This window comes from Musa acuminata, chromosome BXJ1-8 (assembly GCF_036884655.1).
Source record: "Musa acuminata AAA Group cultivar baxijiao chromosome BXJ1-8, Cavendish_Baxijiao_AAA, whole genome shotgun sequence".
In the NCBI taxonomy this organism is placed as follows: Eukaryota; Viridiplantae; Streptophyta; class Magnoliopsida; order Zingiberales; family Musaceae; genus Musa; species Musa acuminata.
Genome location: NC_088334.1, coordinates 1,840,657 through 1,855,345, shown reverse-complemented (window position 1 = coordinate 1,855,345; position 14,689 = coordinate 1,840,657). Strand labels below are relative to the sequence as shown.

Here is a 14,689-nt window from a genome sequence, read left to right as displayed (position 1 = left end):
ATATTATTGATCAACCACCATCCGATATGTATTCTTCACGTAGCGTTTAGGATAGAAGAAGGAGACAAAAGTTGTTCCCATCAATCTACTCAAATGAATATCAGTCCAAGATAGACAGTTATAGATTGTCTCCACCATTGTTGCCAATGTAAAAAAGAGACTAAATCAAAATTTTTAAAAATAATTAAAAAAAATTATCCCCCTAAAGAATATTTCATAAAATATATTATTCCTTCATTGAAATGTATAAAAACTCATTTTTAACATAGTCAAGATGTCATTATTTATCATTGGCGATTACAATTATTTAACTCAGGTTAGGAGTCAGAGGGATCGGGTCAAGAAACCTCTTCTAACCTCGATTTTTTTTTGTACAAATGACACTTCGAATAACCTTTTTGAGAGTTCAACGTTATCACCTCAGAGACACTTCGGATAATCTTCTAGGAAGCTTGATGTTTATACCTCAAAAACATCTTGAATAACCATATATACATGGGACTAAACTACGACTAAACATCATTAAAATCTTTATATAACACAATGCATGACATTTCTATAGTTAATTGGACGCATTAAATCACTGTCACCATCCCTGAGGTGTCAGGCATTTCTTGGCGAAGGTTACTTGTTTATTTACTTAAACTAAAACCTTTGGTGCAATTGGAAATCAACACAAAAGAATATATATATATATATATATATATATATATTCTAAATAATGAAAATTAGCACCCTCGGGAGTGACTAGTGAGACCAATACTTGCGTGGAAAGACGGGAAACCAAGTTTGAAGCGTACGTCACGGCACATCATTTTCTTCTGTATCATCTTCTCATAGATATCCAAATGGTACAGAACTTTTCCCAATGGGAATGCTTCCTGTTATATCACAGTCATCTGGATAAGCCGAGCACGGTTGTCAAACTTGATGATTTCAGTAACAGTGTGATATGATCAAAGATAATGTGAAACTAATAGGAAGATCATGTCCTCGTTTGTTCGAAGAAGACAAGAAACCCAAGTGCTTCAGAATAACTCTTATCCTCACCTTGTTTGAAGAAAACGAACTTGCCTTCCACCTCCAAGTACAGGAGGAATCCGGCATCCACCGAGAACAACCGGTCATCAAGAAGCCATTTGGTTTATCGATCACTTCCCAGAAACTCCAGTTTACTATCCCACGGGAGGCCAGAAAACTTAAACTGTGTTCTTGTAATGTACTGTACAAGTCACGGACTAGACAGCAGAAAGTGAAATGAATGCTCCTTTTTGCTGTAGGTTATTGTCCTCTTCCCGAGAGATGTAAGCAGGAAGCAATGGAGCTTTTGAGTCCCAGTGATTTGCCAACCTTGTCGAAATCGGCGTGTCATGATCTGCATGGCCCCCGAAGCCTCGTATCGGACGCCTCGTACGTTACAAACTCGCCCATGTGCTTGCTCGGTCCAAAGTCGAGAGAAAGCATGCGCAGGATCCACTCCCTGCTGTCTCCGTTGAGAGGTCAAGAGTTCTACCGACTGCAAGAGGGGAAGGTACTTCAGGAACACTGAGGAAGGTACTCGATCAGGGCCCATGAACTCGTCTATAACATCAGCTTGGGAGTCTTGCTTGTGGGCAGATGCTGGTTGCTCGATTGCGTTTCTCCTCTAGCGAACGACTCTTGTGATGATCGAGACTTGGAATTATATTCTCAGATGATCGAGGTATGGATATGCGCTAGACTCCAAATCCATGTGGAGTTCCCACCAATTGCGTTGCTTCATCATGCATCTGGATGTTCTTAGTGGCAGGACGCGACTGGCTGTGCTCAAAGCAGTGTGGAAGTGAATAGACTATGAACGCTATCAGGCTAGATTGTTCCTACAAGAATATGATGGAGAAAAATATAAAATAATAAATTTAATTTTTTTATATGTTTTGATATTTAATTAATCTATGATTTAAGGATTAATCATAAATTTGAGTGTATGATTTGATTACATGATTGACGATATTCACTCCCTCACAACCGGATAAGTACGTATTATCTGAATGAATAAAATCATCCATTTTACAATAAAATCAAGTAAGACTCTCTCTTTCTCCCTACCCTGCTAATTTATTTATGATTGCTATTTTTCTTTCTATCCCTCGCTGCTTCTCACTTTCATATTCTGGCATTGCATCGAAGATAATGACGTGTGACTCCTCCCTGCTAATCTCCTAGCATGATTCATTTATAGTAGATTTACTTTGATGATCCTCCATCAATATGTAGTTCTGCATGGTGAGCGTTCCCTTTGCTTCTATCTACTACCCAACCTCTTCACTAGCATCCTCATCCCTTTCTTGTTTATTGTTGAACTCACTAGCACCTCGGATCCAAGGTCGACCTCTTAGCGATAGTCTATTGTCTACCATCCTCTCCAATATGTCGTCAGCACTTGCGGTCAAGAGAACTAAGGAGAGGAAGGAAGAGATCACCCTCTACTTCATATCTCATATTAGTTCCTCCTTTATACAATTATCAGATCTGATCTCCTCTATCAGATCAGATCCTCCCCCGTGCACTTCTCAAATATGATATTCTCCAATAGATCATATCTCCACTATCTATGCGTCCAAATTAGATCATAGTTGGTTTTGGATTTTCCTTATTAGACCATAGTATATTCTTAGCATGTCTTCCTCCTCTATGTTTAACGCTCCAATTATTGTTTCCTCATGAAACAATAATTCATCTCAACCTATTAGACTTATATCTATCAACACAGTAACTTTGATCCCTTTTAAGTTTTCCAAAGGTGATGACTATGTATCTTGGTAGGCACAATTCGTCGATCTCTTCTTTGAATATGATTTATTAGGGTACATCGATGACTCTCTTAGTTGTCTTTTAGAAAATATCAAAATATTAGGAGAACTTATTCCAATGACAAATCCTAATCATAAGTTATAGCTATGATAAGATTATTTTATTCTATAAGCTATTCAAACCTCAATCGTTGGTTCATAGTACCATTAATCTCTTTATACAACATATATTAGAAGCATGGTCTAAGTTATAAACCACCCTTATCAATCATTCTCATACTTGCATGCTAAGTCTTTTACCTACTTTGATAAAAATAACATAAAAGGAAAGTACTATTATTAATTATATATAAAATTTAAAAGTTATTATAGGTAATTTAGCTTTGGTTATCGCTTAAGTGATGAAGAAATCTCACTTAGGAGACGAATATAAATAATTTATGATAATAATTTAAGTATGTGACTCACCAATGTCATTTAAAAAATTGTATGATAAGCTGATTGATTGTGAAACGTATTTGAGCATAAGGGAATCCTTGGTCCGAAGCTAAAATAAGGACAACATCTATAAGTGGTCATCAGGTTTACAAAACACCTAGCTAATTGCTTCTGCTTTAATTGCTACTCCAATCGATACGTGACATCGTTGCCTTAGTCATCTATCATTTTCTATTTAACAATAGCTAATTTCTTGTTACTTCATTCCAACTTCCAAATCAAACATAATTATAGCTTATTGTGATGCTTGTTTTAGTAATAATAATCGTAGACTACCTTTGTATCATGCTTCAAACCACTTAAAATCATTTACACTGATATTTAGGGTCCTACTCCAATAATTTTTTTTTTATAATTTTAGATTTTATATTATTTTTATAGATTACTTACTAAATATATATGATTATATCCTCTCAAACATAAATCTAAAGTTACCATGGCCTTTACTCATTTTAGAAAAGTAGTTGAGAATTTCTTTCAATCTACCATTAAAATAATTTATTCTGATGGAAGAGGTGAATATCAATCGATAACAACATACATCTCATTATATGGTATACATCTCAAGTCACCGTCATACATACCTTAACTAGTTGGCTCTATCAAACGAAAGCACCGACACATAGTTGAGACTAATCTCACCCTCCTACACAAAGCGTTTATGTTATTAATCTTTTGGTCAATAGCCTTTTAAACTATACTACACGACAATATACTCCAAAAATGATATTTTCAAACCATATCAAATCATTGATCTCCATGCTACTATAAGCTTATCACTTAAGTCTACTGAGCCCACAATCATCACCCAAGTCTAAAAATCTTCAAATTGACATAAAGTCATATATGAGGAATATGATGCCCTACTCCATAATACCATATGAACCATTGTATCATCTCACATCACATAAAATATCATCGGGTGTAAGTGAATTTTTCAAATTAAATTTTACCTCACATGAACCTAGATGGATCAATTATTAGATACAGAGCATATTTAATGACCAAAGAGTTTCACAAATGATCATGTGTTGATTTTATAGAGATCTTTAATCAAGTTGTTAAATCGACGATAATTTAACTTAGCTTGAGTTTGGTTATCACTCAAGACCAATATATATGGCAATTAGATGTTAATAATACTTTCTTACAGGGGACATTAACTGAAGATGTCTTTATACAATAACCTCATGGCTTCATTCATCCTCATTATATGACCCATGTTTGTAAATTACGAAAAGCTATTTATAGACTTTGCTAAACTCTAAGAACCCGATATACCAACTTGGCTCATCTTAAGTTTGGTTATCATTCATGATTGATATATATGACAATTAGATATTATTAATACTTTCTTATAGGAGATCATAACTGAAGATGTCTTTATGCAGTAACCCCTTGGCTTCATTTATCATCAATATCTAAACTTGTAAACTATGAAAAACTATTTATGGACTTCGCCAAGCTTCAAGAGCTTGATATATCAAACTTGGCTCATTTTTTTTTTTAATCAGCTTCATTAACTCCAAGTTTGGTACATCTTTATTCGTATGATAATAAAAGAGATATACAATATATCTACCGATCTATGTATATGATATTATCATCATAAGCAATAATTCTATAAAGATCAAATAATTTCTTAAGTAATTAGCAGATTAATTCTTTATAAAAAACCTAGGAACCTTAAGCTATTTTTTTATAGTGAAAATAATATTCACATCTTTTGAATTTTTTTTATCTCAAAAGAAATACATTTGAGATCTATTATGAAATATGAACATATAGAATGCCAAAAAAGCCATCATCCTAATTTTCATTACTGAGTCACTCAAATTATATGATGACAATCTTGTTACGAATATCACAGAGTACCGATAAGTACTTGATTCCTTACCGTATTTATCTCTCACGCATTCAGATATTTTATTTGAAGTCAATAAATTATCATAATTTATGTATCAACCCTCTACTACACAATAGTTTACACTAAAACATATTTACTATATCTTAAACAGACTTTCAATTATAGACTTCTCCTTCATAAATACTCATCACTTCATCTTCATGCTTCATCAATTATAGACTTCTACTACACAATAGTTTACACTAAAACATATTTACTACGTCAGCCTATATTATTTTTCTTAGAGCAAATATGATTAGTTGGGGTTTTAAGAAATAGAATACAATCGCAAGATCCACCACTAAAGCTGAATATCGAGCTATCCCTCGTACCGTTATAGAACTCAACTAGGTCACTAATCTATTGTACGAACTTGGCATCACCTCCCGATTTACTCCTACAATATACTACGATAATGTCGGTGTCACTTATGCGCCAGCTCGATATTTCATTAGAGATCAAGTTATTATACATCAACTTATAATATTATTAACAGTCTCCCTCTCAAAGTCTTTCATCCATATGATATTTCAGTTGTATCGGTACATTCTTGCTAAAAACTTGCATGGGCATGATAAAAAATCATGATATAAATAAATATCAAATTATAATATTTTATTCATATCTACTCTCATCCTTAATCAATATATGATTTGAGGATAATTACATATTTAAATATATAATTTGAATGCATATTTGAATATATGTTTAAAAATCGTTTCTTATAATTTATATAAATATATATTATCTCAATCAATCAAATTATTTTACAAATAAGGATGTGCTTGATTGCTCTATAAATACAGTAGTAGGTCATCAAGCACTCAATGCAAACAGTCGGCTTCGTGATGTGTGCGCGGCGAGAGGTGCTAACCTTCACTCACAAACGGTGTTGATATAGTACTTCCATCAGCTGTCCTCAACCCAACGTTTCTGTAAGAGTCGGTCGCGTGAAGAGTTCTCTGTTAAGTCCATCGGCCGCATAAGCTCCCCCTCTCTTCTGCCTTCCAAAACCTTCAACCAGACTGTTGATTTCTTTACGATACGACGTCCTTCTGTAGGGATGGATGTCAAAAAGATGCAGCTTTTGCACTCACACGCGCACTGCATAGTCTTTTAGAGTCGTGTACGCAGCCATGACCTGAGAGAGAAGCTAAATATGACAGCCAAGTCCTTCGACTCTGCTTTCGAAGTTCTTGGACTTAGCTAAGCCTCAGATTTAGTCCATAAACCAATAACATAATGCAGTTTGCCAAAACTATACCACACATCAAGCAAGGGAGCAGATCCCACACAATGGGTGGCCCGACCCCATTTTAACAGACACTACTCTCAAAAGACCAGCCCTTCTGCCCCACCAAAAGGCCAATTCCTCCGTCCGTTCATCCTTTTCTGACACCAAATACCTCCCTAGTGATAATATATATAAATATGTAGTGTTGTATCGCCACTGTAGCCCGACTTTTGTCTTTTTCCCTCAAATATGTACTGTTGGTTTTGTTTCTTATTTGCTTTTAGCTTGTGTTTGCTACCGCCATGCACCGTCGCCCTCCAGGGGATAGCAAGTGTCCTCGCCGCCGGTGCTCCACAAGAAATGGGCGTAGTTGGCGGCGTGGACGGCGTTGCCGGGATCCGCGGCGATGGCTTCCAGGTAGGTCTCCTCCGCTGCCACCAGATCCTTCCTCGCCAGCCACAGGAAGCTCGCGTAGCGACTCAATGCCTCCGCGTCCTTCGGCTCCGTCCCCGCCGCCCTCTTGTAGTAGTGTTCCGCCCTGTCATATGGCCGTCGCCCAACACATTATTTTAGTCCAATGTAATCTCCTTTGTATCATCTTCTCTTAGTCATTAAGACAAACAGTTGCCTCATAAGGATTAAAAAACTGCCTTCTGTGAGTGCAAATAGTCGAACAGTTTGCGGGGATCACAGAAGGAGTAATTAGTACGTAAGAATGAGATCAAGTTACCTGTCGTGATCGTGGAGGACGAGATAGAGGAATTGAGCGAAGTTGGCGAGGAGAAGACTGTTCTCCGGGTCCTGCGACAGGGCTTGATGGTACATTATCTCCATCCGCAGGTAGTCCGCGAGGTCGTCGGGCTCCAGCACGACCGTCACGGGCGAGACGAAGCGGCGTAGCGTCTCCGGGTCCATCAACGCCTCGTCCCTCGCTTGCGTCTTCGACGCCTCTTCCAGTATCGCCTTCCAGAGCCTCGCCTCCTCTTCCTGCTGCTCTTCTGCCCCCGCAACCGCTTCCGACTCGCCCTCGCCACTTGCTCCTTTTCCCTCCTCGGTGTTCATCGCCCCTGGCGCTGTCGAAACGCCGTCGGGGAGAATCGTCCTGTACGAGAGGGACCTGTCATCCGACCGCCCGTCGCCGGTGGCGCCGGCCACCGGCTTCGCCTTCCCCCCACCGCCACCTCCGATGGAAGCGGTCCTCCCAGTGGAGGAGAAGTTCTTGATGGAGAAGTTGTGATGGGTCTGGCGATGGTCTTCCACTACGATGTTCTCAAGCATCGACTGGGTCGGCGGGTTGGGCGCGGCCATGGCTGCGGCCTCGAGGTGGCCCATGGAGAAGACAGTGAAGTTGGCTAAGAGGAGCATGACAGAGACCATGAGGGTCGGGGTGCACGAGAAGACCTGCTGAAAGAGCCAGACGAAGGAGGAGTTCATCTCCCGTTGTACCCGCGACAGGATCCCCTGGAGATCCTCGCGGAAGATCACCTCCCGCATCTGGAGAGTGTAGCTCTGGATCTCCCGGATCATGAACACCATGGACGAGAAGGCCCGCTTGACGGAGCAGCAGGCTGACTCGCCCGCCTCCCGGAGCCAACCGTCCTCCCACCGCTTCTTCCGCTTTATGATCCGGAGCGAGAGCGGTAGCTCCACGCTGTTCGCGTTCTTCTCCACGCTCGCCGGCACGATCTGGTCGGGCCACTCCGGCGGTTCCGGCCGGACCGGGACCCACGGTGCCTCGGTCGACGGCTCTTGCTTGCTCGTCAAGGGCAAAGGAGAAGGCGCCGGGCTCGAATCAGAGCAAAACGACGCAGAGGAAGACAAGGCCTCACCTCCTCCACTCCTCCACGACTCTGAAACGGTCACCTCCTCGCTGCCGTCTCCCTGTTGCCGCTGGAGCTCGAGGGCCAATTCCTCAAGCCTCAGCACGAACTCCTCATCCTCCTCGTCCTCCTCATCATCACCAGTCGCAAAGCGGTCAAGGCTGGCGCTGAAGGCTCGGCGCAAGGCTTGATCAACGCTTCGCCTTCCTCTCCCTCTGCGAACCTTGAGCGATCTGGACTTCAACAGCTTGGCAGTGCCGGCGCCGAGGAAGGGCGAGGCGAGGGCGCGGTCGCAGCCACGGGTCCTCTGGCTGCACCTGAGACTAGAAACCAAGGCAGCGAAGGCGGCCTGGGAGAGAGCCGTGGAGTTGGTGGGCGACAGCTGCGGCCACTGCAAGCACGTCCCGCCGACCTGAACTCCCATCCTCCCCCAAGCCCAAACACCACCACCACCACCTCCTCCTCCTTCTCCTCCCCAAACCCAATTGGTCAAACAGAAGGCTGCGAAAAGCTTGACAAGTATTTGATAAAATAACAGGCAGAGGCTCACGGCCAAATCCCCATCTCCTCTCGAAGAGCCCGTGAAGGGGGTGTCTAAAAGGTCATACGTCCCTCACTCGACCCTTCTTCTAACGCTGCAGAACACCAGAACAGGAAGAAGACCTGCACCGCCTCGCCTCACTCAGGTGCGGCTCTACTCTTCTTTCCTCCCTAAGGATATCTTCTGACACACCTTCTCATATATACACACCACACAAGGTTTTCCCTCTATCCCCATATGGGAATAAAAATAATAAGAAAATATCGAGGACATAGAAAATTCATATAGGTGTATTTATCTGATCAAAACACGTGCCCCTCACGTGACCTAGCGTAGCTCCATTGTGTCTTCTCCTTTAGTACTCCTCACGGCACCCGCCTTCAACGCGGACGCCGTGAGAAGCTATTTGTGTTGCTCGGACTTTGACGCGCAAATGGAGAAGGAGATGGAAAATATCTAATGAGGCAACGGACCGAGGTAGAGAAGACGGAGAGGGTCGACGACGCTGAACACGATGCGTATATACCTTTCCTACCTCGGAGATGGGTGGTTCTGATTCGTGGAAACCCAAATGGACGGCTAATGTTAGTCTGCCGGACATTGTTGCCATTCCGGAGAAAAGGACGGATGCGAAACAGAGTCACAAAAAAGGATAAAGAAATTTCGACGTCGCTGGAAAAGACACAGATACTTACAATTTCTTAATACTTCTTCTTCTTCTTCTTCATTGGCATATTCAGCACGTTTTTTTTTTCTTTTTTATTCGGAGCCCTGATAGACATTAAACATGAATCACATTATAAATTATAAAAAAAATTATTTCTTTAGTAAAACCGAGAATATTAATAAAATACCCCCTGATATTTCTACCATTATAATGAATTTCTTAAAGGTAAATTGTAAATTAAGTGTTAATCAATTATTAATTTAAAGTAGTTAACGGAGATCAGCAGCAAATCTTTTCCCACTCCTTGCTTGAGCATATAGTCCTCCTTTACATTGTTAAGGTATAGGAGGTATATAATGAAGTGATGTATTCAATCCGACGTAACATCCTATCTGGGCCCCGCAAGGTAGGAGATTGGGCAGGAGGGATGGTGAGCACGTAGCCGTGGCGGCGTTGCTTCACGTGGTCTCGCCACACGACAGTGACTCTAACAAACACCAACCCCTCCGACGCCACCCTCCTTATCTCCTCCTCCCTATTCTCTCTCTGTTTTTTGCAGTCCCCAAACTCTCCGTCTCTAACTCCTTATCTCATTCCGATGCCCACACTCACTTTTCGTCCAAAAGATCACGTCCCTATTACCTCCAAAAGTGTCGAACTTGGACATCTCCCGTAGACGCTCGCCAAGATTTCACAGAAACCAGAACAAGTCTCAGACCTCAAATGTTAAATCTGGAGATGAGTGAATACGATAGAGAAACAACTCGGGCGAGAAGGAACGAAAACCTAAATAATCAACAAGGGCGGGGCGGCAGTGACGGCCGGATGTTGATGTTTGGGCACAAGAGGAGCCGCCCATCAGCGATACGCCCGCCCGCCCCAGCCGATGATCCTCCCTCCGCCGCGAGCCTATGTGTCCGAGTGCTGAAGCGTTCCGATGAGAGACGATCTGGTCCGACTTTAACCCTTCCTTCTGAACCCCGTATAGCTCGTCGTCGACTCAACTAGGCCTCAGCTCTGTGATGGACTCGAACCCGAAAGGCCCATTGGGGTTCGGGCCCCCAATGGGTTGTAAGCCCCTTTCCTCTGCCCGTTCCCTCTCTTTGGGACAGAAGAGACTTTGAATTGGATATATCTAATAAAATCTGTGCTTTCATCGACCATATAAATAAAATGATAATGATGATGAGAAAAGATATGATTCCATAATAAGAAAAGACTCATATCGGTGAAATTATGTTACGCCCTCATATATAAATATAAAAATAAATAAATAATATATTTATGTATTTATATTTATTTATTTACCGGTTGGAACTATCAAATCGTGGTTCGATACCAATTGAATGATATCAAGTTGCTTATAATATTTTTGAGTCTTGATCGAATCGCTCACATATGATATGATGTTTTAAAATGGTATTGGATGATTATAATTCGAAGTACAATTGAAGAGGATTTGTTATCGAATCATGATATATTTGCCTTCGCTTGAGTCGACCGCCCCTATGGGTCTCCTCGTGGGCTCACCCCTTCTTCGGTCTGCTTCCCTGCTTGCTCTATTTCGGGGATCTTGAAGAAGCATCTCTCTGCTGTGCCTTCTCATCCTTAGCTTCTAATAAATATTAAGAAAATTAAACTTACTTAAAAGAGATGATTGAAATCTTTCATGATCACAAGAGAGAAAATTATTATAATCTCTAGAATTTAGTAATAATGGAGAGGTTACACTATGATAAAGATCATCACGAAGAAGGAAGTTATGAAAATAATAAACTACTAGTAAATTAAATATGTTATATACAATAAAAGTATATGAATGTAGCCTTTACAATTTAGCCTTATAATTTTCATCTACGACCCTACAAATAGATGAGCTTTATGATGGGAAAAATAGTGAGAAAGAAAAAAGTGTAGAGACTTATCTACAAGAAATAAAAAATTTTAATTTACCTTTTATTTCATCTCTCAATTTTTCTTCTCTAACTCTCTCAATCACTTTTTTTTCCCCTTTAATATGGTATCTCAAGTCAAAATGACTAATAATATATAACTACCTCGTCTTACAAAAGATAATTATAAAAATTAAAACATTTCAATAAAAGTCACATACGAAGGGTGCTATAGAGAGGCTATGAGGAGCCTCACGATGATGTCATTCTTATAATGAGCTAAAAAGATTTCTTAAATGACATAAGGAAAAAAAACAAGAAGACACTCTTTCTCATCTACCAAAGGTTAGACGAATATAAAATTAAAAAAAATTACAACCACCAACACCTCCCAAGTTACTTAGGAGATTCTTCAAAACTCTTTCAAATGAGTTGAGAATGTGAAAAGTATTTGACTCCAATCATTAAGAGTTGAATTTGAAACATACATGGTTATCTTAGATTATTTTATAAGAGTTTTTACCTCAATCAAATAGAAGGAAATAGTGAGAATCTAAAAGATATTTATGTGATTGAAAATGTACTTCAATCAATACATGAAAAGTTTAATTTTATCATAATTACTATCCAAGAATCAAAGATTTAGACCAAATAACTATTGATAAACTAATAAATTGTTTGCAAGCATATGAATATTTAGTTAATAAGAAGAAACCATATGCAGTAGAATAAGTTCTTCGAAGAAGTTACACTTAAAAAAAAAAAAAAAAGAAAGCTCAAGTGATCATAGTCATGAAGAGATCGAGAATATGGAAAAGGCTATTGTTATGGTAGAAGATATGACTGAGGAAAAGCAAGAAATAATAAAAAAGATCAAAGTCCAAAACAAAAACTATTAGGATCAAGAATCGGTACTAAGAGGGGGGGTGAATTAATGCAGTAATAAAATAACGTCGGTTTAAAAAACCTTCGTATGATAAAATCGGGTTTCGACGAAAGTCGTTTCGTAAAGATCTTAACTTTGAAAGCATACTGAAAAGTATTAAAGGCAGTAAGCATTTAAAGAGGTTTGCAGTAAGGTAATAGCAAGAATAAAATGCAAAGAACACGACAATTTTAGAATGGTTCGTTCAATGTGACCTACATCCACTTTCGGCTTCCTCCTCCGCTGAGATCACCAGCATCCACTAGAGGTCTTCCTTCAATAGGCAAAGGCCAATCACCTTTTACACATCTCTTCTCCTTTTAACAGGTTTAGGAGATAACTCTTACGAGCACTCACTCATCTCAAGCTATTTTAACATTTAGACTCAAAGAGGAGGATTTTCATAAGAGATTACAACATCATTTTTCCCTCTTTAACTTCTCTGTGCTTATGTACTTTAACCAAGGATGAGAGGGGTATTTATAGATTTTAAGTTGATTCAAACTTGGAGTCTAAAACTTTTCCATCCTGGGTTTCCCGGACACAAGCGGTAACACCGCTTACGTTGGGCGGTACCACCGCCCAGTGTCAGTCTGATACTAACACTGCCCTGGGTGGTACCACCGCTTGGGGAGCAATGCTGGGCGGTACCACTACCTAGCACCCTGCCAGGGGTGGTACAACCGCCCAGACTAATGGTACCACCGTTTGATAGTCTCGAAGACTATGCCATGATAGTGAGACTTCTTGGGGCACTGTTTAGGTCTCTTATTGGGCCCAACACAGTTCTTACATGGGCCTTATTGGCTCCTAATTGGGTTGGCCTAAGTCCAAGCCCAATTACGTGCTAATTACGAAATCCTAAGACATTTGTTAAGCTAAACAAGTCCCTATGTCTATTCTTTCGGTGAACTTTCGACGATCTCTCGGTAATATTCCAGCGGACTCCTGGCAAGCCCTTGGACTTCACGACGATCTTCTTAGCGAGTTCCGATGAGCTTCTCTAGCAAGCTTCGAGACTTCTCGGCTGGTTCCTTCATAACTTTCGACGAACGTTCGGACTTCCGACAAACTCTCGAACTCCCAACGTGATCTCGATCTTGACTCCGGGACTTCATTTTGCTTCATGTCTTACTATCATAGTTAATCCTACACATATAAAACATACTTCGATCTAGACAATTAATACTAAGCATTAATTAAGTTGTCCGACATGTCATTGGTCTCTCGATGCTACGTCCGATTCTTCGACGCATCGTTCTCTCTTGCGGCCTATTGCCCAATCGATCAGTTGACTCTGCAACTCTGATAATCTTGGCGCAATATCCGCTCTTCTTGGCCCGATGTCCGAATCCACGGCCTGAAGCCTTCTGTCGATACGTCGACCGTTCCTCCGGCCTGACATCCAATCTTCTGACATGTTTTCCTTCGGCACAACATAATTTTTTCTGCTTTAATTGTCTCATCCTGATCGAAGCATCCAGCGTTACTCAAAACGCAGATTAAAATATAAACATAATTATTAATTAGTTTTATTATCAAAATATGAGATTAAAAAAAAACAAGAGAAAAAATATAAGAAGCCAAAAGTAAAATCATTTGAAAGTTTAATGCTATTATTGCAAAAAAATATGGCCATTATTCTTTCAAATACTATTACAATAAAAACAGTCAAGTAGAAGAAAATACTAACTATATTGAAAAGAAGAAAGAAGAATCTCTTTTGTTGCTAGCACATAAAGAAAAAAAAATATTGGGATAAGTATAATTTCATAGACCATATACATATAACGATAATGATGATAAGAAAAGATTCATAAACAATATTGATGAATTGATGATGATGATGATGATGGGTTGTTACAGTGAAATTATGTTATGCTCCCCATATATATATATATATATATATATATATAAAGAGTTGAGACTATCAAATTATAGTCAGATATCAATTGCATGATCAAGACATAAGTTACTTATCATATGTTTGAATCTAGCTCTAATCTAACCGATCACATATGATCTGACGTTTTTTAATAGCATTAGATGGTTGTAATTCAAAGTTCAATTGAAGAGGATCTGTCAAACCCTAATATGTTTGCCTTTGCTCCAACCAATCGTCCCAATGGGTCCTCTCGTGGACTCCATCTCTGGCCTTCTCCCTTACCTACTCTGTTTGTGGATCTTGAAGAAGCCTTTCTTTGCGTACACCTTTTCGTCCTTAGCTTTCAGTAAATGTTACGAGAATTGAATTTGGGGATGCTGCTTATGGTGCTGCATTGTCACCTACAACTTGCAACTCTTAATTGGGCTATCAGTGTGACACTTTCCACGACCATCGCACCCCTGCATCCAGCATGACCCATCATAAGGCCCGTGACCACTACCCTCAATATTATCATTCACTTTCAATT

General features: G+C 40.0%; 1 protein-coding gene across 1 annotated transcript; it reads right to left on the bottom strand.

Annotated features, from left to right (window-relative positions):
- Positions 1 to 6,350: 6,350 nt before the first annotated feature.
- On the bottom strand, positions 6,351 to 8,993 carry LOC135680563 (uncharacterized). Its single transcript, XM_065194575.1, has 2 exons — positions 7,161 to 8,993; positions 6,351 to 6,968 (listed from the first exon to the last, which is right to left on the bottom strand). The coding sequence occupies exons 1-2, from the start codon at positions 8,672 to 8,674 to the stop codon at positions 6,725 to 6,727; spliced, it is 1,758 nt and encodes a 585-aa protein (XP_065050647.1). The 5' UTR covers positions 8,675 to 8,993; the 3' UTR covers positions 6,351 to 6,724.
- Positions 8,994 to 14,689: the final 5,696 nt, after the last annotated feature.